At 45.4% G+C, this 26800-nt stretch overlaps 1 protein-coding gene across 2 annotated transcripts in view; it reads right to left on the bottom strand.

Moving 5' to 3' along the window:
* Positions 1–26800, bottom strand: part of LOC134351732 (protein-methionine sulfoxide oxidase mical3a-like) — a 298787-nt gene that overhangs the window by 179338 nt on the left and 92649 nt on the right. The window contains exons 5-10 of one of the 2 annotated variants that reach the window (XM_063058320.1): positions 23146–23247; positions 15456–15611; positions 14242–14342; positions 9736–9993; positions 6836–6951; positions 4030–6554 (exon numbers count right to left, since the gene is read on the bottom strand). In XM_063058320.1, the coding sequence (XP_062914390.1) occupies positions 6446–6554; positions 6836–6951; positions 9736–9993; positions 14242–14342; positions 15456–15611; positions 23146–23247 (842 nt within the window). In that variant the 3' untranslated portion in view covers positions 4030–6445. Of the gene's footprint in view, positions 1–4029; positions 6555–6835; positions 6952–9735; positions 9994–14241; positions 14343–15455; positions 15612–23145; positions 23248–26800 lie in introns of those variants that run through there. The other variant, XM_063058319.1, reaches the window with a different exon arrangement.

The following is a 26800-nucleotide window of genomic DNA, read 5'->3' as shown; positions in this document are numbered from 1 at the left end:
ACACCACCTCCCTCACTACCATTCAGGGCCCCAAACAGTCTTTTCAGGTGAGGCAACACTTCACCTGTGAGTCTGTTGGGGTCATATACAGTGTTCGGTGCTCCCAGTATGGCCTCTTGTATGTTGGTGACACCTGATATAGACTGGGAGACTGTTTTGCCGATCATCTATGCTCCGTCTGCCAGAACAAGCGGGACCTCCGAGTGGTTATCCACTTTAATCCCACTTCCCATTCTGATACGTCCATCCATGGCCTCCTCCAGATAAGGCCACAATTGGGTTGGAGGAACACTACCTTATATTCCGTTTGGGTATCCTCCAATCTGATGGCATGAACATCGATTTCTCAAACTTCCGGTGATGCCTCCACCCCCACAACGCCCCCTTCACCATTTCCCATCCCTTGTCCCACTCTCTTGTTATCTCCTTGCCTGCTCATCGCCTCCCTCGGGTGCTCTTCCCCCCCTCCCCAACCCCCTCTTCTTTCTTCCACGGCCTTCTGTCTCTTTCACTAGTCATTTTCTTACATCTTTGCTTCATCCTTCCCCCTCCAAGTTTCACACATCACCTGGCGTTTCTCTTCCCATTCCCCCCTGCCTTCAAATCTACTCAGCACTTTTTTTCTCCAGTCCGGTTGAAGAGTTTCGGCCCAAAACGTTGACTGCACTTTTTTCCCCACTGATGCTGCCTGGCCTGCTGAGCTCCTCCAGCATTTTGTGTGTGTTGCATGAGTTTAAGACGCACACTAGGATCTTTGGTGAGTGACCAGTTGCTCCTGTTGTTTGGCTGCATGAGAAAAAGTTCCTGAACACACCTCAGGTATTGGACACTGACAAGAATAACTGGAAGTGTCAATAGGTGCCTCTACTTGCTTTGAACAGAAGTTTCATTCTCTGAAGCACACTGCCATTTCAGGTAGCAGAGTGGAGAGTTGGAAGTGGGAATGTTGATTTTCAACCCCTTTTTAGACCAATAAAGGTAGGACGTATAGAACAATGGAGCTGCATGCAAAGAGTTGCCACTTTTTGGTGCCATTTTCGAATCAGACTGGCTCAAGAAGGCACCTTGGTCAGCAAGGACAAGATGAGTTGAGAGACTGTTTCTGTGCTGCACAGCTCTAATGCTCAAGGTAATTTACCATTAGTGAGGGAGAACCTTAATCAGAGTGAGGGGTGGGTTGGGGGGGGGGGGATGTTTTATCCTAACCAACAGTAAGCTAACCACCAGTGATATCAGTAAGGAAACTCCATCTCATGAAAGCTGCTGGCAATGGAGAACTCCCAAAATGATGGAGAGATGCAGCAGCTCAATGTATTGAGAGAGGTGTTATTAGGCTCCTACATGATGAGGGCATTAAAGATGATGGAGCAAGATGCAGTGAGAAGGTAAGGCAGGCATCAGCACTCATCACTTCAAAGAGGGGGATGGGATGGGATGGGATCCAGAACAGTAAGAGGAAAGGGCAGTTGTTGTATAGGTAGATGCAGCATGTTGTGAGATTGTGAGAAAGGATAGGCAGTTGATAGGGTGTAATTGCAGTCAGTGACAGGGGTTGAAGTGTGTCTGTTTGACCTTTTCAGAATGGAAGGCAGTGACTAGTGGGGTACCGCAAGGCTCAGTGCTGGGACCCCAGTTGTTTACAATATATATTAATGACTTAGACGAGGGAATTAAACGGCAGCATCTCCAAGTTTGCCGATGACACGAAGCTGGGCAGCAGTGTTAGCTGTGAGGAGGATGCTAAGAGGATGCAGGGTGACTTGGATAGGTTAGGTGAGTGGGCAAATCCATGGCAGATGCAATTTAATGTGGATAACTGTGAGGTTATCCACTTTGGTGGCAAGAACAGGAAAACAGATTATTATCTGAATGGTGGCCGATTAGGAAAAGGGGAGGTGTAACGGGACCCGGGCGTCATTGTACACCAATCATTGAAAGTGGGCATGCAGGTACAGCAGGCGGTGAAAAAGGCAAATGGTATGCTGGCATTCATAGCAAGAGGATTTGAGTACAGGAGCAGGGAAGTACTACCGCAGTTGTACAAGGCCTTGGTGAGGCCATACCTGGAGTATTGTGTGCAGTTTTGGTCCCCTAATCTGAGGAAAGACATTCTTGCCATAGAGAGGGTACAAAGGAGGTTCACCAGATTGATTCCTGGGATGGCAGGACTTTCATATGATGAAAGACTGGATCGACTAGACTTATACTCGCTGGAATTTAGAAGATTGAGGGGGGATCTGATTGAAACGTATAAAATCCTAAACGGATTGGACAGGCTAGATGCAGGAAGATTGTTCCCGATGTTGGGGAAGTCCAGAATGAGGGGTCACAGTTTGAGGATAAAGGAGAAGCCTTTTAGGACCGAGATGAGGAAAAACTTCTTCATACAGAGAGTGTGAATCTGTGCAATTCTCTGCCACAGGAAACAGTTGAGACCAGTTCATTGGCTATATTTAAGAGGGAGTTAGATAAGGCCCTTGTGGCTAAAGGGATCAGGGGGGTATGGAGGGAAGGCAGGTATAGGGTTCCGAGTTGGATGATCAGCCATGATTGTACTGAATGGCGGTGCAGGCTCGGAGGGCCGAATGGCCTACTCCTGCACCTATTTTCTATGTTTCTATGTAATGGGAGAAATGATCAGGAACAAGGGTGATGAACAAGTATGGGTCAGTACATAGCACTATGATGTTGTTGCCATTTCAGAGACTCGCTGTCACAAGGGCAGAAATGGCTACTGGATGTTCCAGGGTTTCAATGTTTCAAAAGAGACAGGGAAATAGGTAAAAGAGGTGCGGGAATGGCATTGCTAATCAGCGATAGTATCACAACCGCAGAAAGGGAGGGCATCGTGGAGGCGCTAACCATCGAGTCAGTCTGGGTGAAAGTCAGAAACAGGAAGGGAGCATTCACTCTATTGGGAATATTCTATAGACCCCCAATAGCAACAGAAATACTGAAGAACAGATCGGAAGCAGATTCTGGAAAAGTGCAAAATAAAAAGCATTATTGTCATGGGGGTCTTGAACTTTCCTAATATTGACTGGCACCTCCTCAGTGAAAACGTTTAGATGGGGCAGAATTTATTAGGTGTGCCCAGGAAGGATTCCTGACACAATTTGTTGACAGGCTGACTAGAGAGAAAGCCATACAGGATCTGGTGCTGGGCAATGAACCTGGTCAGGTTTCAGATCTCACGGTGGGTGATCATTTTGGATCAACTCCCTGACCTGTTCCAGTAGCCTTGGACAGGGATAGCAGCAGACAGCATGGGAAAGTATATAGTTGGGGGGAGGGGGAAATTATGGTGTTATTAAGCAGGAACTTGGGAGCATAAAATGGGAATGGATGGACTCAGGGAAACGCACAACGGAAATGTGGATGTTGTTTAAGGACAACTTGCTCTGGATGAGTCAGCCCTGCTGAGGCAGGAAAAGGGTGCTATGGTGAAGCAACCATGATTGAAAAAAGATGTGGAACATCTAGCCGAGGAAGAAAGAAGCTTACTTAAGGTTTAAGAAGCAAGGATCAGAAAGGGTTGCAAGGTAACCAGGACAGAGCTGAAGAATGGATTTAGCAAGAAGAGGGCACAAGAAGACTTTGGAATATAAGATTAAGGAAAACCACAAAGCGTTTTATGGTTATGTGAAGAGCAGGAGGGTGACTAGAGTGAGGGTAGGATTAATCATGGATAATAGAGGAAACGTGCCTGGAGCTAGAGGAAGTAGGGGAGGTCCTTAATGATTACTTTGCTTCAGTATTCACCAGTGAAAGCAATCTTGATGTTTGTGAGGACAGCGTAAACAGACTGATATTCCAGAACATGCCACGTTAAGAAAGATGATGTACTGGAACTTTAGAAAAGCATTAGGATAGATAAGTCCATGGGGCCAGGCGGGATATAACCCAGGCTACTGCAGGAAGCAAGGGAAGAGATTGGTGTGCCTTTCACAATGACCTTTATGTCCTCACTGGCCACGGAGTAGTATCAGATGATTGAAGGGGAGCAAATGTTATTCCTTTTTTTCTCATTTTATTTTTATTTGGATAAGGTATTCACAAGTAATACACAAACTTTTTTTTACATATATAACCTTTTCCATTTTTTATGTGAGTAAATCTATATTAATTTGTACATTCACAAGTGCACATTGAGATAATATAGGAAATAATTAGGCACTCAAATAGATGTTTACGTGCAACTGTAATTCTACTTTATGAAGCTAAATAATGATAATAGTTGTTATTAAAAAATTAATAATAGTGGTTGAATACTAATTTCCATGCATCTCTTCTGGTCCATTTCTTTCTGGTCCAAAATTTCCCCAGATCTTTTCTTTACTTGTGTTAATTCCACATTTTCCAAAAAAAACAGTAAACATTCAAGCCAAGGGTGCTTATGTTAACACTATTACTATGTTGGTGAGACAAACAATATAAACCATTAGGAGAGTCATCTAAAGTCTGCTCGCTCTGGGGATATAAATTCAATCCATTTATTCCAAATTTGATAAAATTTTTCCTTTTGAATTCTCAGAGAGTAGGTCATCTTTTCCATTTTAAATATTTCCAAAATGATTTCATGCCAATCTTCTAATGTAGGTGATGTTGGATTTAACCACTTTCTGGTGATTGATTTCTTAATTGCCGCTAAAAGGGCCTGCAGCAGCTTTATATCTTTCTTCCGTTCCAAAAACAATGCATGCCCCAAGTAGAGAGTCTCAAAGTTCAGAGGTATCTGAGTCTTAAATACCTTAACAAATGTTCTGAGAATACCTTCCCAATATAAACTTAATTTAGGGCAATCCCAAAAAATATGGAAATAATTTGCAAATGTTATTCCTTTGTTCAAGAAAGGGAGTAGGGATAACTCTGGGAATTATAGACTAGTGAGTCTTACTACGGTGGTGGACATATTATTGTTGAAGACCCAAAGAGATGGGATTTATGAGCGTTTGGAGAAGCCATAGTCTGATTAGGGATAGTCAACAGACTTTGAGAGGGGCAGGTCATACCTCACAAGCCTGACGTAATTCTTTGAGAATGTAACAAAGTACATCGACGAAGGTAGAGCAGTGGATGTTGAATATTAGGATTTTGGTAAGGCGTTAGATAAGGCTTCCCATGGTAGGCTCATTCAGAAAGTCAAGAGCCATGGGATCCAGGGAAACTTGGCTGCGTGGATCCAGAATTGGTTTGTCCATAGAAAGCAGAAGGCAGTTGTAGATGGAGCCTGTTCTGCCTGAAAGTTGGGATTTGTTCCCAGACAACTGTTCTTTGTAATTTTTATAAATGACCTGGATGAGGAAGAAGAGTGGGCTAGTAAGTTTGCAAACAACATGAAAGTTGGTAGAGTTGTGGATAGTGTAGAAGATTGTTGTAGGTTGCAATGGGACATTGATATAATGCAAAGCTGGACTGAGAAGAGGCAAACACAGTTCAATCTGGAAAAGTGTGAAGTGATTCACACTGGAAGGTTGAACTTGAAGGCAGAATACAGGGTTAATGGTAGTGTGAAGGAATAGAGGGATATTGGGGTCCACAGATTCCTCAAAGTTGCTGTGCAAGTTGATAGGATTGATAAGAAAGCATATGGTGAGCTGGCCTTCGTTAGTTTGGGGGGAGGGGGAAGGATTGAGTTCAAGAGCTGCAAGGCAATGCTGCACCTCTATGAAACCCTGGTTAGACCACACTTGAAATATTGTTTTCAGTTCTAGTCACCTCATTAGAGGAAGGATGTGGAAGATTTGGAGAGGGTTAAAGGAGATTTACTAGACTGCTGCCTGAATTAGAGAACATGTTTTATGAGAATAGGTTGAGTGAGCTAAGGCTTTTCTCTTTTCACTGGAGTACGAAAGGCAACTTGCTAGACATGTACAAGAGGCATACAGTAGTTTGAGTGGACAGCCAGAGACTTTTTCACTGGGCAGAAATGGCAAGGACTAGGACACACAGTTTTAAGGTGATCGGAGGCAAGTATAGGGAGGGATGTCAGAGGCAGGTACATGGAATGCACTGCCAGGGGTGATGGTACAGGCAGATACTATATTAGGGACATTTAAGATAGGCACATGGTTGATAGAAAAATGGGAGGCTGTGCAGTTGGATTGATATCAGAGTAGGTTAAAAGGTTGGCACAACATCATGGGCCGAAGGAGGACTGCACTGTGCTATAGTGTTCTACGGCCTATATTCTAGATCACAGAATCAGTGGTGAATGAAGCTGTCAACACAGGTTCAAGAACCAGATGGTTTTAGGGTAATAACAGTTCCCAAAACTGATGGTGTGGGATCTAAAGATCCTGTATCTTCTTTCCAATGGCAGTAGCTAGAAAGGGGCGTGGTCTGGATGGTGGGAATTCTTGATGATGGATGCTCCTTTCTTGTGGCAGGACTTAAAATACTCAAAGTTGAGGAGAGCTTTACGCACCAATCTCTGTAACCTTTTCTATTCCTCTGCATTGGTGTATCTGTACCAGGCCATGATGCAACCAGACAAGATACTCTCCACGGCCCACCTATTGATGTTTGTCAATGTTTTTGATGATACGCTGAATCTGTTTGAAGAAAATAGAGGTGCTATCATGCCTTCTTTGTGATGACACTTACACTGTAACTTTAAACAACAGAAAAATGTTGGGTGACCCAGACCACAGGGAGGGTCCAACATGCCGATGGGTGGGGAGGGGGATGTACACGTCATTAGAGTCACCTGTGATCAGATGCATACCCAGGACAGTCACCTGCCCAGTGAAACAGGGAGAAACGTTAACAAAGGTCACCCTTGTCCCTTGCACCCGTCCCACACAAAGTAACGCACTACACCAGACGCACTCACCGTTCAGCCAACACGCTCAGTGGAGGGGTCCCCTGTGCAAAGGAACGCACCATCCAGGCGGCGTCAAATGCTGCCAGGAACCCACGGGCGATCCCAGTTCCCATTGGCCAGAAGGGCTGTATGATAAAGCACAACTGTGTCAGCTGGAGAGGTGATGGGGTACGGAGTCTAGCACCAGGGTATCCTAGACACCACCTCAACCCATCCCAGATGTGACCCCACTCCCATCTCACGTGGCCTCTACACATTCCAGAGGTAAGCCTGTTCCCATCCCAGATTATGACCCAGCTCCTGCCCCAGACGTGGCCTCTACACATTCCAAAGGCAACCCTACTTCTATCCAAGATGCAACTCCGCTCCCATCCCAGACACGGCTTCGATACATCCCAGATGTGACCCCGCTCCTGTCCCAGATGCAACCTCAACATGTTTCAGAGGCGACCCTGCTCCTATCCCAGACATGACCCTACTCCTGTTCCAGACGCGACCTCAATTCATCCCAGACGCAATCCCAACCTGCCCTAGATGCAACCTCAATATGTCCCAGACATGACCTCAACATGTCTCAGACTCAACCCTGCTCCCATTCCAGACAGGATCCTGAGCTGACCCAGATGTGACCTCAATCCTCCATACAGGACATCAAGCTGCTCATTGTGTGACCTGGAACACTTCCCAGACACGACCCCCACCCCAGACGTGACCCCATTCTCCCAGATGCAGCCTTTCCCCCGCCCAAACATGACCCTTCTCCCACCCCAGATTCAAACCTATTCATCCAGATGCAACCCCTCTCCCTATAGACATGACCAAATTCCCCCCAGACATGACTCCTGTCTTGCTCCATATATGACCTTTCTCCTGCTCTAGACGTGACTCCATTATCCTAGATATTACCCTTCCCCCGCAAAGGCCAGCCTGGTCCCAATGCAGACGTGACCTTAATTCCCCAAGCACAACCTTGCTCCCAGCCCAGACGGTAGGTGGTCCCCTCCCACTGCCCTATGCCCATGAAAAAATTTGCCTCGTTTATCGTGGACCTTCTCTGTTTGACTATAAAGTTACCTTTATCCAAATCCAGAACCTTGGATGTTGTTCAGTTTTATCAGTCTAAAACACTGCCCTGAATCCCACTATTTGACAATCACAACTGAAGAAATGCTCATCCATGGACAGTGCCAAGACAGTCTAATCCTTAATCAATACTACATCTCCGGGCTCAGGGCACAGTGGGACAGAACATTACCTCACATACTGACAAGAAATCCGTACATGAATTTATCTCCTTGTACCAACCTAAATGAGAGTTAAAAGTTCCAAATGCAAACCTGCCTGAAATTACTACAAGCTTCAGAAGCAAAATCAGGTTTACTGTCACTGACATACGGTACTGAACAAAATCTTAGGCACATACATAGCTAGGGTACCTCAGACTTTTGCACTGTACTATACGTTGTGAAATGTGTTGTTTTGTGGTAGTACACAGAAGTTGCTGTAAATTACAATAAAACCACATACAACTAGTGACAAAGAGGAATAGGGTCCTTAAGTTCATCGTCTATTCAGAAACCTGATGGCAGAAGGGAAGAAGCTGTTCCTAAAACGTTGAGTGTGGATCGTCAGGCTCCTGTACTTCCTCCCTGATGGTAGTACTGAAAAGAGGGCTTGCTAAGACTCTAAACTTTACTACTTCACAACTTCCAATGAAGAGCCCACAGAAAATATTCGTTATTGTTAAAGACTTCCTTGTACTGATTCTGCCATTGGGTTCTCTGCTGCTGTTTTACCTCTCACCTGCAATTGACAGCCCAGTTATTCCAGGGTGAAGTACCATAACCTGGATATTTCACGTCACTTGGGAAACTGGAGGTGGGACGTTCTGCTACCACTCACCCTTTGCCACACTGGGAGCTCTTGCATCAGATACAGATGTTGTACCTCCAGCAACAGTCCTTTTGGACCACGTTGTGCTGGGTCTCTCAAAGCAATGTTTACTGAACATCTAGACAAACAGGGATTCCAAGTACATGCAGCAGTTGGGATTAGTTTGGACTGGCATCGTGGCTGGCATGATTATGGCAGGTGGAATGGCATGTTCCTTTGCTGAACTGGTAGCTAACGGCATAGCAGCTGACAAGTTAGTATCTCACGACTCAGGAGGTGGCGATCTCCAGTCATCTGGCTGTCGAGCCTGCTCTGCCATTCTATGAGATCATGGCTGAAATAGCCGCAGACTCCGCTCCACCTATTTGCCTTTTTCCCATAGCCTTTAATTCCACTGTCATGCAAAAATCTATCTGACTGGTGCCTTAAATATACTTACTGAGGTAGCCTCAGCTGCTTCCCTGGGCACAGAATTCCACAGATTCACTTCTTTCTGAAAAAAGCAGTTTCTTCTCATCTCTGTCCTAAATCTATTTCCCAGAATCTTGAGGCTATGTAAAAATAGTTCTAGTCTCATTTACCAGTGGAAACAACTCTTCCTGTCTCTACCTTATCTATCTCATTCATAATTTAATGTTTCTATAAGATCACTTTTCATACTCCTGAATTCCATTCCCAGGCAACTCATTCTTTTCTCATATGTTAAGCCCCTCACCTTTGGAATCAACCTTGTCAATCTCTTCTGCACCACCTTCAAAGCCAGTACATCTTCCTTCAAGTAAGGAGACTACTTCTGCACATAGTACACCAGGTACGGCCTCAGCAGTACCCTGTACAGTTGCAGCACAACCTTCTTGATTTTAAATTCAATCCCTCTAGCAATGAAGGCCAATATTCCATTTGCCTTCTTGATAGCTTGCTGCACCTACAAACCAACCTTTTGTGATTCATGTACAAGCATTCCCAAGTCATCACCTCTCACCTCACAGTACAGCCCCTATGATATATGCACTAACCTCTAGCAGGCTGTCTCCCACCAGGTTAACCAGCAACCGCTTCCCGCTCTCTTCCCGCACCAGCGAGGCATTCTCTGAGGCGTACATGCAGGTGAAATCAAACATGGCCACGTCAGGTTGGCCATAGTGATTCATGGCGAAGTCAAGCTGTGGCAGCTTGTGATTGGTTGAGAAGTCAGCTGCCTCCCTGGCGTAGTTCAGGAGAGCATCTTGATTGACATTATTCCGAGAAAGCAGCTTCTCCGTGTCCTGGAAATCCTAACAAGGGAAAGCAGAGATACCGCACAGAATGGTCAACCGTGCAATCGACACATGTACAGTATGTATGTTGTGCTGTGGCAAAGATCTTATAGACAGGCAGCAACAAGACCCATTGAGTCAACGTCAGACTTGTAAAGATTTCTAACCAGTCCCACTTCCCTCCTTCCTTTCTCCCCATCGTACATGCACATCAGCTTCCCTCGCTTCCAAACACCACCTCATGCAAAGTAACATTCAGTCCATGAAAGGTGATTGGAGAGTTTTAGAGGGAGGTGTAGAGAGGTAGGTGCTTTTTCACACAGAGATTGATGGGTGCCTGAACACACTGTCAGGGTATTGGCGGTGGTGGTGGAGGCCAACACAATAGGGACACTTAGGGAGGACACACGGACGCAAGAAAAATGGAGGGTTTTTCATGGAGTGTGTTTATACGGGTTGGTACAACATTGTGGACCAAAAGGCCTGTACTGCTGTATGATCTAATCAGCTCATCCCCATGTTAATCCATTTCCCTCAACACACAGGCTTCTGTTTGTCCCCCTCTATCTACGTCCCAGCCGCTAGCAGGAAGAGGTTTTCTCCACTCACTCTATCCAAGCCCATCCTAACCTCGCTCACTCTGCCACACTCCTCGCTCTGACTGCTCCCAAACAATTATGCATATGCACCAACAACAGAAAATCTGCAGATGCTGGAAATCTGAGCAACAAAGACAAAACGCTGGAGGAACTCTGCAGGCCAGGCAGCATCTATGGAAAAAAGTACAATAGACATTTCGGCCCAAAACGTCGATTGTACTTTTTTCCTCACAGATGCTGCCTGGCCTGCTGAGTTCCTCTAGCATTTTACGTATATGCATCGTGAGGTTCCAGAGCACAAGTTACTATAAATCTGTGTCTTTCAATGTGTCTCCTCGCTCTCTCGATTGCATTAAATTCAATCTTGAAACCTACTGCAATAAACCCTGCACTCCCAACTTCCAGGTTTGGTTGGGGGGGGGTTGGTTACCCATAAGTACTGAAACCTGACCTGCACCTTCATCTCCAAGAGATGGATGTACATACAGATCCCAGCGCTGAGCCCTGGGGATATTATTGTCCACCAGACTTCAGGTTGAGAAACATCCATTCACCACTCTCTATCCTCTGCCCAACACTGTGCTGCTGCTGACCCTTTTTATTCCATAAGCCTCAATTCTGCTAATCACCCTTCAACATGGAACCTTGTCAAATACTTTCTGCAAAGCCATTTAACATGCAGGTAGGATGATGCCTCATTGAATTGGAAGGATAATGGGAGGTGACTGAGGCTTTATAGGCGTTGGTCAGGCTGCATTTGGGGTACTGAGAGTGGTTTTGGGCCTCTTATCTCAGAAAGGATGTGCTGCTATTGGAGAGGGTGCGAAGGAGAATGATTCCAGGAATGAAGGGGTTAACATATGAGGTGCACTTGATGGTCTGGGCCTGCACTCGCTGGAATTTAGCCAAATAAGAGGGGATCTCATTGAAACCTATCAAATATTGAAAATCCTAGATAGAGTGGAGATGGAGAGGATATTTCCTATAGTGAGGGAGTCTAGGATCGAAGGACACAGCCCTGGTTACAAGGACGTCCCTTTAGAACAGAGATGAGGAGGCATTTCTTTAGTCAGAGGGTGGTGAATCTGTGAAACTCATTGCCATAGATGATTGCGGAGGCCAAGTCTTTTGGGTATTTAAAATGGAGGTGATAAGTTCTTGATAAGCAAGGGTGTCAAAGATTATAATGAGAAGGCAGAAGAATGGGATTGAGATGGATAATAAATGGAATGGTAGAGCAGCCTCAAAGGGCCAAAGGGCCTAATTTGCTCATATGTCTTATGGTCATCTAGACTGCTGATTAATAGAACATTACAGACTGTCAAGAGATGGTGTGGGGGGTGGGGGGAGATGATAGCACTAACTTCCTCTGTTAACCCATCAAAAATATTTATTTTCTGTTAGTCTAAGGTGTGCAGGCTCGCCATTATTAGCTAACTTCTCTCTGTGCTGACTCAGCCTTCCTTAATTATTATTTTCAAAGGTTGCACTGACTTGGCTTGGACTTTCTGCCTTCCCTTGTTAGTTTCCAGTCCTCCAGCACGTCCTCTGTGTTGGTGAAGGGTTGGAAAGTTACAAGAAACCTTTTCCTCAATTACCGAGGAACAGGTGGAGCATCAGTATTCACAGTCAACCCTCCACAACCTCCTCTTCAATGTTCAGCTCACCTGTCAGTGGAATTCATTGCCATGGACGGCTGTGGAGGACGAGTTATTGGGTATACTTAAAGCAGAGGTTGATAGGTTCTTGATTAGCAAGGGTCTCAACGGTTACAGGGAGATGGCAGGAGAATGGGATTGAGGGGAATTCAGTTCTTAATAACTTTACCGCTGTGCCTTGATACAGTGTCACTAAATCTGTCTATTTTTGATTTTTTTTATTTTTCTTCATAATTTTATGTAATGCCAAGAGAGCTTCTCTTTGCTCCTCTGCTGATTTCTCAGCCTCAGCACTCTAACATGGGGACACCCTCACTTAAGACCAAAAACTCACAACACACCCATTCAGTGTTAGCAGCATAAACCTCTCCATTCAGGTGGCACTTGGTAAATCATTTTTTATATCTGTTTTTCATCTCCTAAACACAACACTCCAACCAAACTGTGCATAGCAGAGAGCTAAAAGAGACTTTCATACATGTTCTCGTTCTCCCTCTCCCTCCCCCCCCCCACACACACACACCACACTTATTGACCTCCTTTTTACCTATAGCAATAGACAATCATAGTTCATCTCTAATGAAGCGATGTACAGAAATCAAGAGGAACTCAGCAGGTCAGGGTGCATCTGTGGAGGAAATTGGACAGACGATGTTTTGTACCAAGGCACTTCTCTCCTTTCTCCATGGATGCTGCCTGACTTGCGAAGTTCCTTCAGCTTTTTGTGCGTTGCTCTAGTCTCTAGCAGTTGCAGTCATTTGTGTCTCTTTATCTTTACTGATGTTCATTCATCACTTGTGAATCATTTTGGGAAGTTTCTCAATGTTCTGCCATACATCACTGTAGTTTGCTGGTGCTAAATGTATTCCCAAGACAGTGCCATCCATACACTTGGATAGAATGTACCTCGGGTTCCAGATCCCAGATTATTTCTGTAAATGGTCAACACTGGAGGTCCCCGCACCATCCACAGTGGAATCCCCATCACCTGCCCAACTGCGTAGGACAGGGATCCATTTCTGTGACCTGTTTGCAATCCAGGAAATGAGGAACCCTACAGCAGCTGGTAAATCCATCCCTCCAATTTCTCACATGCTCACTTATATGTAGAGGCTGTACATAATCGTACGCAAAGACAGTCCTGTAGCAGCCTGTTTTCCATTCAGCTGTTTTGTCCCCAAGCCCATACAGATCTTAAAGCATCAGAGCAACACACACAAAATGCTGGAGGAACTCAGCAGGTCAGGCAGCATCTACGGAGGGAAATAAACAGTCTATGTTTCAGCTCAAGACCCTTCATCATGACTGGGATGGAAGGAGGAAGAAGCTGAAATAAGAAGGTGGGAGGAGGGGAAGAAGTACAAACTGGTAGATGATAGGTGAAACAGGTGAGGAAGAAAGTAAGTGGACGAGAGAGGGATGGATGAAGTGAGAAGCTAGGAGATGATAAGTGGAAAATGTAAAGGGCTGAGGAAGAAGAAATCTAATAGGACAGGAGAGTAGACCATGGGAGAAAGGGAAGGAGGAGGGGCACCAGAGGGAGAGGATGTGCAGATGAGAAGAAGAAAAGGGATAAGAGGAGAGCCAGAATGGGGAATGGAAAAAGAGGGAGAGGGGGATAAATTACCAGTGGTTAGAGATATCAACATTTATGCTATCAGACTGGAGGTTACCCAGATGGAATATGAGATCACGGCCCAAAAAGTCGACTGTTCAATTTCCTCCATAAGTGCTGCCTGATCTGCTGGGTTATTTCCAGCATCCCAAATTGTTAACATCTGTACCTTGTGGTTTTTAATGTTGTAGGTTATATTTCTGAGTTACAAGTCAGAATCAAAAGAGAGTATGGGTGCTTTCAGACACGGAGTAGAATCTACATGAATGGTTCAGGGATTATATACAAGCTGACTCCCCATATCCTGCCAGGTCCCAGAGTTCCTCCCTGCCTCTCCTGTGTTTGGACACCACTGTGGCCGAAGGTGGTACAGAGATAAAACCAACCCACCCACCTGCAGAATCACTCCTTTCTCCAGCAAACTCTGCTTCTTTGCAGTCATGACGAAGTAGTGCGTGTCATCTTTGTAGTAGACTATGTTTTCCAAATCCACACCTGAGCAAAGGAACAGCAACATGTTTATCACAGAAGCAAGAAAGTTCAGCAAGGCAACTGAATTCAGAGAAGGACCCACTTCTCAACTGGACAAACCCACAGAGTGCGAGTGTTCTGTCCCAGGTCAAATCATCTCAGCTGGCACCCAGAGCTGTTTGTACAGTTTGTTGGTGTGGAATTTCCACTAGTTACTCCGGTTTCCACCCACATCTCAAGGAGATGCAGGCTGGGAGGTTAATAGGCCACTGTAAATTGTCCCTGGTGTAGTGGAATCTTGGGGGGCGTGGGGGGGATCAATAGGAATGTGGCAAGAGTAAGATGATGTTAGTGCAGATGGGTTCGAGGTTGGTGTGGACACAGCAGGGTGAAGGGATAGTTTCCATGCTGGTAACTCTCAAAAATCTTGGAGCTCTGGGCACCTCATCTCAGAAATGAAGTCTTCCCCTTGTAGAATGCACACCACAGACTCAATAAAAAGAATTAAAGAGTTAGCAAAAACGGCAGCTGGCTTACACCAGACCTCTGAGCGAAGAAGGTGAAAAGTTGGAACAGTTTTATTGTTCTACAACCATTTAAGGCTTTACAGTCATAGAACAAGGAACAGTACAGCACAAGAACAGATCCTCTGGCCCATCATTTCTGTGCTAACCACAATGCCAATCCAAACTAATCCTGCCTGCAAACGGCCTACATCCTTTCATTCACTGGCTGTTCAAGTGCCAGGCCAAATGCCTTCTAACCGCCACCATCATCGTAGGGAGATATATATCAAGAGAATAAGTCTTTCAGCCTATTGAGTACATGCTGACCCTCACTTTCACAACAATCCTACATTAATTCGATATTCTATTCTTCACTCATTCCCATTAACTGTCCAAAATATTCCACAATAGGGAAAATTCCAGCAGCCAAATCACCCTCCAATCCTCATGTCGTAAGGATGTGAGAGGAAACCAGAGTGCCCAGGAAAAATGTACTTTGATGTAGGAAGGACATACAAACTTCGCAGAAGCAGAACCCATGGTCAGGACTGAACCCAGGAAGACGAGAACATCCCTCCCCTTCCCCCCGACGGCCCGGGAGCAACCGCGCTTGGGTTAATCGGTGAAAAACCTGTCGCTTCCCGCAGGTCCTGGAAAAACTTCTGGTTGAAGATGAAGGCCACGCCACTGATTTCCTCAACGCGGGCCTCCTCCCGTGTGTGGCGGTTGATGAAGTTAGCTGTGATGGCAATGGCGAGCTTCCCACGGAACTCCTTCCTCCGAAAGCCTGGAATGGCAAAGAGGAGCCAGTGATCACACCGGAACAACTCAGCAGCAAAGCGGGGTGGGGGTGGGGGGCACAGGGCAGGGCCCCAAGTGTGATAGGTTCCGTTATCAGAACCAGGGGCTCAATAGGGGTGTGCTATAAATCAGGATAAGTACATGGTTCACTGAAAGTGGCATCAATGTTCAAAGTAAATTTTTATCAAAGTACTACCATATACCACCTTGAGATTCATTTTCTTACAGGCATTTATAGGGGAAAAACAACAGATTTTTATGAAAAACTATACATAAACAAATAAAGATTGACAAACAACCAACGTGCAAAGGAAGAAAAACTGTGGAAAATATTGAGAACACAAGTAATGAAGAGTCCTTGAAAGTGAACCTGTTGGTTGTAGTATCTATTCAGATTAGTGATGAATGAAGTTATCCACACTGGTTCAGGAGCCTACTGGTTGACAGGTAATAGGTGTTCCTGAACCTGCTGGTGTGCTATCTAACACTCCTGTACCTCCTGTCTGATGGTAGCAGTAAAAAGAGAGCATGGCCTGGATGGTAGAGGTCCTTGATGACGGGTACTGCTTTCTTGTGGCAGCGCTCCCTGTACAACTACTCGCTGGTGGGGAGGGCTTTGCCTGTGGTGGACTGGGTTGCGTCTGCTACTTTCTGTATCCTTTCCTATTCCTGAGGATTGGTGTTTCCATACTAGGCCATGGTGCAACCAGTTAGGATACTCTCCGCTGTGCACCTGCAGAAGTTTTATGAAAGTTACGGATAAGGAGGAGGAGGAGGCTTTTGGCATGCTAGCGTTCGTCAGTCATGACACTGAGTACAGAAGTTATGCTACAGTTGTACAAGACGTTGGTGAAGCCACATTTGGAATACTGTGTTCAGTTTTGATTACCTTACTACAGGAAATGTCCCACAAAGATGGAAAGAGCGCAGGGACAACCTATGAGGATGTTGCTGGGACTTCAGGGATTGAGTTATGGAGAAAGGTTGCGAGAGGCAGGTTTGGACTCTTTTTAAATTGGATTGTAGAAGAATGAAGGGTGATCTATTGAGGTGTATAAAATTATGAGGGCATAGCCAAGGTGAAATTGCACAGTCTTTTTACCAGGGTTAGACATCAAGAACTGGTGGGGGAAGAACCTGAGGGGCAACTTTTTCACCCGGAGCATGGCCTGTATATGGAACAAGATGCCAGAGGAAGTAGTTGAGGCAAGCACGTTAATAACATATACAAGGTGGTTCATTTTGATAGATCAAATATGATGGCAGAATATAGCATTAATGGCAAGACTCTTGGCAGCGTGGAGGATCAGAGGGATCTTGGGGTCCAAGTCCATAGGACACTCAAAGCTGCTATGAAGGTTTACTCTGTGGTTAAGAAGGCACACAGTGCATTGGCCTTCATCAACTGTGGGATCGAGTTAAGAGCGGAGAGGTAATGTTACAGCTATATAGAACCCTGGTCAGGCCCCACTTGGAGTACTGCGCTCAGTTCTGGTCACTTCACTGCAGGAAGGATGTGGAAACTATAGAAAGGGTGCAGAGGAGATTTACAAGGATGTTGCCTGGATTGGAAAGCATGCCCTATGAGAATAGGTTGAGTGAACTTGGCCTTTTCTCCTTGGAGCAGCGGAGGATAAGAGGTGACCTGACAGAGGTGTATAAGATAATGACAGACATTGATCGTGGATAGTCAGAGGCTTTTTACCAGGGCTGAAATGGCTAACATGAGACGGCACAGCTTTAAGGTGCTTGGAAGTGGGTACAGAGGAGATGTCTGGGTACGTTTTTTTTTAATACGCAGAGTGGTGAGTGCGAGGAATGGGCTGCCGGTGACGGTGGTGGAGGGGGATATGATAGGGTCTTTTAAGAGACTCCTGGACAGGTACATGGAGCTTAGAAAAATAGAGGGCTATGGGTAACTCTAGGTAATTTCTAAGTAAGTACATGTTCCGGACAGCATTGTGGACCAAAGGGCCTGCATTGTGCTGTAGGTTTTCTATGTTTCTATGTAAGATACTTGGACAGATACATGACAGTTTGGGGAGATAGATGCCAAACACAGGTAAGTACAACTAGTTTAGATGAGACCCTTGGTCGGCATGAATGCGTTGGGCTGAATGGTCTACTTTCATGCTAACTCAATCAAGGCCAGTACTGCCTCTCCCACTGCCTTATGTAAGCAGTCTACGGTTAGTGAAAACGTTATCAATACTAGATCTCAGAGGCTCTGTGAACATAAAATGGGTAGAAAACAAAGAACATACATCAAAGTTGCTGGTGAATGCAGCAGGCCAGGCAGCATCTATAGAAAGAGGTACAGTTGACGTTTCAGGCCGAGACCCTTCGTCAGGACTAACTGAAGGAAGAGTGAGTAAGGGATTTGAAAGCTGGAGGGGGAGGGGGAGATGCAAAATGATAGGAGAAGACAGGAGGGGGAGGGATGGAGCCGAGAGCTGGACAGGTGATAGGCAGAAGGGGATACGAGAGGATCATGGGACAGGAGGTCCGGGAAGAAAGCCGGGGGGGGGTGACCCAGAGGATGGGCAAGAGGTATATTCAGAGGGACAGAGGGAGAAAAAGGAGAGTGAGAGAAAGAATGTGTGCATTAAAAAGAGTAACAGATGGGGTACGAGGGGGAGGTGGGGCCTAGCGGAAGTTAGAGAAGTCAATGTTCATGCCATCAGGTTGGAGGCTACCCAGACGGAATATAAGGTGTTGTTCCTCCAACCTGAGTGTGGCTTCATCTTTACAGTAGAGGAGGCCGTGGATAGACATGTCAGAATGGGAATGGGATGTGGAATTAAAATGTGTGGCCACTGGGAGATCCTGCTTTCTCTGGCGGACAGAGCGTAGATGTTCAGCAAAGCGGTCTCCCAGTCTGCGTCGGGTCTCACCAATATATAAAAGGCCACATCGGGAGCACCGGACGCAGTATATCACCCCAGTCGACTCACAGGTGAAGTGATGCCTCACCTGGAAGGACTGTTTGGGGCCCTGAATGGTGGTAAGGGAGGAAGTGTAAGGGCATGTGTAGCACTTGTTCCGCTTACACGGATAAGTGCCAGGAGGGAGATCAGTGGGGAGGGATGGGGGGGACGAATGGACAAGGGAGTTGTGTAGGGAGCGATCCCTGCGGAATGCAGAGAGAGGCGGGGAGGGAAAGATGTGCTTAGTGGTGGGATCCCGTTGGAGGGCCTGCTGCGTTCACCAGCAACTTTGATGTATGTTGCTTGAATTTCCAGCATCTGCAGAATTCCTGTTGTTTGCGTAGAAAACAAAGAGTTGCTTTGTGTCAGTGGATGTTAGTGGTGTGTATAACTAAACTCCCGACTGGGACGGAGTGCCACCCCCTTCGCTGCACCCCACCTTGTGGTGTTATCCATAGCACTGACCAGGGCATGAGTGTTCAGTACAAAGTAAATTTATTAACTAAGTACATATGCATCACCATATACCATCCTGTGATTCATTTTCTTGCAGTCATTTACAGGAAAATAAAGAAATAGAATATAATTTATGAAAAACTACACATAACCAGAAGACAAACTGTACAAATAAGTAGTATATAAATAAATAATACTGAGAACATGAGTCCTTGAAGATGACTCATTTGTAGGTTGTGGACTAGGCTCAGAGTTGTGGTGAATGAAGCTATCCACACTGGTTCAGAAGGCTGATGGTTGAAGGGTAATAACTATTCCTGAACCTGAGGGATTGGGACCCCAGACCCTTGTTCCTTCTGTCCGAAGGTAACAGGAAGAAGAGAGTGTGGCCTGAACGGTGGAGGGGTCCTTCTTGATGGATGCTATTTTCTTGTAGCAGTGCTCCTTATAGATATGCTCAGTGATGGGGAGAGCTTTGCCTGTGATCCACTGGGCTATCTACTAGACGGAAAATGACAGACGACAGGCAGAATAGTGAAATTCAGACAGGTGCAGAGCGGGGATGCTAACATTTGATGGGAAGAATGATGAGATGTCAAGAGTATGGATGGAGAGGATGAGGGTGGAGATATACAGATCCTTGCCAGAACACATCAACAAGACTGATAAAATATATGGGATCTACACAGTCAGTTCCAATGTACAAAAGCCAGGAAATCATGCTTAAAATCACCAAGGGAAACTGATCAGCCCCAAGTGGAGAGTCACATCCTAGTGCCAAACCCTAGGAAGGAGTCAAAGAATTCAGAGGCTGCAGAAGAGATTTACTAGAATAGTGGCAGAGAGCTGAGACATCCATGAGACAGGGAGTCTACAGAGGTAACTGGAGTTCAACATTCAATGTCATAACGTGTTGTGATTGAGTTCATAAAGGTAAGCTGTTCCCAGATGTCAGAGGGTTATTAGCCATGGGTCTCAGATTTGGTATTGGTATAGGTATATTATTGTCACATGTACCAAGATACAGTGAAAAACTTGTCTTACACACTGCTCAAATCATTATACAGTGCATTGAGCTAGATTAAGGTAAAATAATGCAGAATAAAGCGTAAAAGCTAGCGAGAAAGTGCAGTGCAGGTAAATAATAAAGTGCAAGATCAGTACAAGAGGTTTGCTCAAGAGTCCCTGCTAATTTGATATGATGGTACGTTTTGATGTACACACGATAAATAAAGCTAGAAAGATTTTAGAAATTAGCTTCTTTAGTCACATTTACATTTAAATATCAAAACATATACTTCATTTGCCTCAAATCAAATCAGCGAGAATTGTGCTAGGCAGCCTGCAAGTGGCGCCAAACTTCTGGCACCAACCTAGCATGCCCACAACCCACTATCCCTAACCCTAACCATACTTCTATGGAGTGTGGGAGGAAACTGCAATCACAATCATAGATAAAACTGCCCTTGAGTCTGGTGGTACGAGCTTTCAGGCTTTTGTATCTTGTGCCCGATGGGAAAGGGGAGAAGGGAGAATGTCTAGGGCGGGTGGGGTCTTTCACCCTGGGAAGCTGCGAGTTTTTGTTTTAACAGAGCAAACTGTTATGCTCAGCAGCCTGTAAATGCGCTGGAACAGATTCAATATCTTTTAATAGGGTGTTGTATAATAAATATTAAAATATCATTAATAAAAATTGCATCTCTTGAGGGAAGGAGCGAGGCTGTGGGAGTAATTGCGATGTTTTGTTAAAGAGCTGGCATGAATGAATAGCCCTCTTTTGTACTGGGTGATTCAATTACTCCCACTTACACAACATATTCAAAAGCCTCAGCACACTACAACTAATTCACAACCAGTCATACAAAACTCTCACGTTCAGCAAAGAGATCACGAGCAGTCCAGGATCACTGTTTTACAAGAAAAGTCCCCTGAGACCCTGGATAGAACTTCCATAGACTGATGTGGGTGGACCTCAAGCCTAAAGGTGGACATGGTCATGGTTTAAGTCATAGGTGAAAGGTGACCTTTGTATAGTAACATACACAAAATGCTGGAGGAACACTGCAAGTCAGGCAGCACCTATGGAAGGGAATGAACACAGTCGATGTTTTGGGCTAAGACCCTTCGGCAGGGCTGGAAAGGAAGGGGCAGAAGGGGCCGAGGGGAAGGAGTACAAGCTGACATGTGATATAGTTGCAAGAAAAAGTTTGTGAACGCTTTGCAATTACTGGTTTTCGGCATTAATTACTGATAAAATGCGGTCTCATCTTCATCTAAGTCACAATAATAGATAAACATAATCTACCTAAACTAGTAACACACAAACAATTGTACTTCTTCTCGGCAACACTGAGTACACTATTTAAGCAATCACAGTCTAGGTTCAAAAAAGTATGTGAACCTCCGGGGTAATGCCTTCTACAAAAGCAATTTGGAGTTAGGTGTTCCAATCAATGAGATGAGATTAGAGATGTGCATTGTAGAGATGCCCTGCCCTATAATAAAGACACACAATCAGGTTCCTGACAGAGCCCGGTCTTCTCGAGAAAGATCTGTTTATGTGCACCACACCTCCATCAAAACAACTTTCAGAGGACCTCAGAAGAATTGTAGAGATGCATGAAGCCGGAAGAGGTCTGAGTGTTCATCATTCCACACTAAGAGAAATGGTCTACAAATGGAAGAAATTTAGTAATGTTGCTACTCTCCCTAGGAGTGGACATCCTGCAAAGATCACACCAAAAGCACAACGTGCAATGCTGAAGGAGGTGAAAGAGAACCCAAGGGTAACAGCAAAAGACCTGCAGAAATCTCTACAACTTGCTAAAGTCTCTGTTCATGTGTCCACTATAAGAAAAACACTGATCAAGAATGGTGTTCATGGAAGGACATTACGGAGGAAATGACTGCGCTCTTAAAAAAAAATTGCAGCATGTTGAAAGTTTGCAAAGGACCATCTGGATATTCCACAACACAAAATACTCTTCAGATGCTGGGGTCAAAGCAACACTCACAACATGCTGCAGGAACTCAGCATGTCGGGCAGCATCCGTGGAAAAGATTGGTCGACGTTTCGGGCCGGAACCCTTCGTCAGGACGGTAGAGGGAAGGGGCAGAGGCCCTATAAAGAAAGTGGGGGGAGGGTGGGAAGGAGAAGGCTGGTAGGTGCCAGGTGAGAAACCAGTAAGGGGACAGATAAAGGGGTGGGGGAGGGGAAGCAGGGAAGGGATAGGCAGCAAAGGTGAAGAAGGAAAAGGGGAAAGCACAGTGGGTAGTAGAAGGAGGCAGAACTATAAGGGAGGTAGTAGGCAGCTGGGGGAGGGGGCAGAGTGAAACTGGGAGGGGGGGAAGGGAAGGGGAGGGAATTACCGGAAGTTGGAGAATACAGCTCACATACTGTCTGGGATGTCTCCAGCCCCTTGGTATGCACATTGAATTCTCCAACTTCTGGTAATTGAGGTTATTATTACTGAGGTTGGGTGAGAGCACCTAGAGGTCATGGTTAAGGGTGAAAGATTTGCATGTAAGCAAATAAATCTCGCTGTTGTATTATTTATACATTCTTTGATAACAAATGGACTTTAAAACTTTGAAAGGTGAAATGTTTAAGGGGAACATGAGGAGAAACTTCTTCACTCAGAGGTGAGAAATGTGGAATCAGCTGCCAGTGAAGTGGTGGAGGCAATTTCAATTTCAACGTTCAAGAGAAGTTTGGACAGATACATAGATGGGAAGGCTATAGAGGGCTATATGCGGGTGCAGGTCAACGGGAGTAGGCAGTTGAAGTGGTTCAGCATGGACTGGATGAGCTGAAGGGCCAGTTTCTGTGCTGTACTTTTCTATGACTTTAATGCTTCACATTAATATTAAATGTGATGGAGGTGGACAACTGAGTGAAGGGAATGGCATTTTTACCAGTGACAGGATGGGATGAGATATAGTCAAAGGTAACAGTGAGGGTCAGTGGGTTTGTCAAAGACATTGGTAGATAATCTGTCTCTGGAGATCAAGAAAGGGGAGAGAGAGTTGTAAGAGATGAAACACTGTTGTTTTTCCCCATTCCAATCCTCAGTTCCAATGAAAATTCTCTCTCACTCTCCCTCTAATCCAATGAATGCTTCTTTCCCCACGGCTTACCTTCTAAAGTGTTCCTTCGGCCATCAGCACCAATCACAACGTCAAACTCAAACTGTGCCACTTTGTTGCTTGGAGGATCGATGTCTGCTCTCCAGCCCAGATCTGCAAACAGGGATGACATCCATGCATTACAGGAGGGCATGGGAGGTAGGTGTGCGGTGGCACCAGTGAGTACCCCTTTTCAAAGAACCGACCCGCTTTGTGATCTGCCATCAACCACCTCACCACTACTGAGAGAAGGAAGATAAGATTGCATTTCTCTAGCATCCACTACGGGCTGAAGGCAACTGCCTGCCAACCCATCCCACAGTAAGATGACCCAGAGCTGAATCTCTCTTCTCAGCTCCCACACTATGGTCCTGTAGCATCAGGCACATAAAGGGCTCCACAATTGATGAGAGATTTCAGCCACCTCCTCTGCCTCTCCAGGAGTGAATTCCAGCCTCCCTGCATTTCTCCCTCAGTTCCCCCTCATCCAACTATCGTTTCCCTTATTCTGTGTTGTGACCTTCCTGCTCATCACTTCAAGACATTGCAGGGACCTGCGTAAACAGCTCAGCCCCCCTCAATGCACCAGGGTGCTCATGCCTGCACGTAGCAAGACATGGACAACATCCTCGCAAGGAGTGATCTCTGGTGCCACAACCAATGGCCATCTCCACCAGAGATGCTCACATCACCTACCCGATATTCTCTAAATGATAAAGATCAGCTTCCTTTGTCACACATGTGCAATATATCGAAAAATTGAATTATACGTAGTAAAATGTCCTTTGCATCAAATCAAATCAGTGAGGATTCTGCTGATTGCAGTCCCCAAGTGTCCCAAGCTTCCAGTGCCAACACAACATAAACTGTTTCAGCTGCTTCTGTCTGACAAAGGGTACCACAGCATAAGAGCCAGGAACAACAGGGCAGCTTCTTTCCACAAACCATTAGACTTACAAATTCACATGACTGTACATCGTGACAGAGTCTTAATGCAAAGATTTTTACTCCCTCACGTTGTGGGACAGATGCAAGATTTAAGTAAATTCAATTCAACATGCTCTCAACTCATTAACCCTATCCTGAACGTCTTTGGGGTGTGGGGGAAACTGGAGCACCCGGAGGAAACCCATGTGGGTATGGGGTTATGTGGTTATATGCAACCTCGTTACAGACAGCAGTGGGAATTGAACCCCGATCAGCTGGCAGCTGTAAGGCATTGCGTTAACTATTATGCTTCCCCACCCCCTCAGCCCCGTGCGCTACCCGACCCCCTCGGCCCAGTTATCAACATTATGGGGCTACCACTGCCAGAAGCTCAATAGGTCCCACCAGAAGGGTGCTGCTCAGAGGCTGACTGACCTTCGATGAATTAGTGTTATAGAGCATGGAAACGTACAGCACTGAAACAGGCCTTATGGCCTATCTAGTCCACGCTAAATTATTTAAACTGCTGAGTCCCATCACGCTGCACTGAGACCACTGAAGCATAGCAGTTAGTGCAATACCCCTGCCATCCATGCACCTATCCAAACTTCTCTTAAACATTGAAATCGAGCTTGTATGCACCACTTGCGCTGGCAGCACATTCCACACTCACAAACCTCTGAGTGAAGAAGTTTTCCCTCATGTTCCCGTTAAACGTTTCAGCTTTCACCCATAACTCATGACCTCTGATTGTAGTCCCATCCAGTCTCAGTGAAAAAAAACTGCTTGCATTTACCCTATGTCCCTCATAATTTTGTATACCACTATCACGGCTTCCCTCAATCTTCTATGTTCCAAGGAAAAGCTCCTAACTTATTCTATCTTTTCTTACAACTCAGGTCTTCCAGACCTGGCAACATCCTTGCAAATTTTCTCTGTACTCTTTTAACCTTATTTGCATCTTTCCTGAAGGTAGGTGACCAAATCTGCAAACAATACTCCAAGTTAGTCCTCACCAATGTCTTACACACCTTCAACATAACACCCCATCTCCTGTACTCAACACTTTGATTTATGAAGGCCACTATGCCAAAAATGTTATGACCATATCTACCTGTGATACCACTTCCAATTAACTATGGACCTGTATTCCCAGATCCCTTTGCTCTACTGCACTCCTCAGTACCCTACCGTTCACTGTATAAGACCTGTCCTGGTTGGTCCTGCTGAAGTGCAACATCTCACACTTGTCTGCATTAAATTCCATCTGCTATTTTACAACCCATTTTTCCAGCTGGTCCAAATCCCGCTGTAAACACCAATAATCTTAGTTGCTGTCCACTACACCCACAACCTTGGTGTCATCCACAAATTTGCTGATTGAGTTAACCACATTATCATCCAGATCATTGGTACAGATGACAAGCAACAAGACTCAGCACTGATCCCTGCCACACTCCACTACTCACAGGCCTCCAGACAGAGAGGCAGCCATCTATTACCACTCTCTCACTTTTCCCACAAAGCCAATATCCAATCCAATTTACTGACTATTGAATGCCAAGTGAATGGACCTTCTTGACCAATCTTCCATGTGGAGATTGTCAAATGCCTTGCTAAAATCCATGTAGACAACATCCACTGCCTTGCCTTCATTACCTTTGCTGGTAACTTCCTTGAAAGACTCTATAACATTGGTTGGACACGACCTACTACTCTCACAAAGCCATGCTGATTACTGTTAATCAGTTCATCTCTCTCCAAATTCTGATATATCAGGTCCCTTAGAATACCTTTCAATAGTTTTCCCACTACTGATGTCAGGCTCACCAGCCTACAATTTCCTAATTTATTTTTGGAACCTTTTTTAAACAGCAGAGCAACATTAGCTAACATCTAATCCTCTGGTACCTCACCTGTCACTAAGGATGATTTAAACATAACACTGGAGCCCCTGCAATTTCTGCACTTGTTTCCCAGAGGGTCCAAGGGAACACCTTGACAGATCCTGGGGATATATCCACCCCAATTTGTCTCAAGACAGAAAACACTTCCGCCGTGAACTGTATAGGGCCCATGACCTCGCTGATGCTTTGCTTCAGTTCTATAGACTCTGTGTCCATCTCCAGAATAAATACAGATGCAAAAATTCCATTGAAGATCTCCCCCATCTCTTTTGGCTCCATGCATAGATTACCACTCTCATCTTCCAGAGGACCAATTTTGTCCCTCGCAATCTTTTTGCTCTTAACATATCTGTAAAATCCCTTAAGATTCTCCTTCACCGCTAGAGCAACCTCATGCCTTCTTTCAGCCCTTCTGATTTCTTTATTAAGTGACTTGTCTTCTGACACCCCAAAATCTTTTCACTACATACAAGTCAGAAAAGTGAAAGAATGGTTGGCGCTTGCCTAGATGAATACAGCTTCAACAACACCATCAAACACAAAGCATAACTGGTAGCCCGTACACCACCCTTAGCTCTCGCTCCATGGTCAGAGCACCACACACACGCACTTGTGATGTGTTCTAACTATGAAACGCTCCACAGCTGATCAACATTTATCAACAGCATCTCCCAAACACACAGCTCCTGCGGCCTGGAAGGAGAAGGCAGTAACAGCAGGTACTGGGGAACACCAACCCCTCCAGGTCACACACTATCCTGAACCTGGAAATATAACGGTCATGGGTCCTTCATTGTCCAGCATGGAGAGTCTCAATCTGGTCAGTAGGTGGT

Source organism: Mobula hypostoma, chromosome 9, assembly GCF_963921235.1.
Source record: "Mobula hypostoma chromosome 9, sMobHyp1.1, whole genome shotgun sequence".
Lineage (NCBI taxonomy): Eukaryota > Metazoa > Chordata > Chondrichthyes > Myliobatiformes > Myliobatidae > Mobula > Mobula hypostoma.
This window is presented reverse-complemented; position numbering and strand designations above follow the sequence as displayed.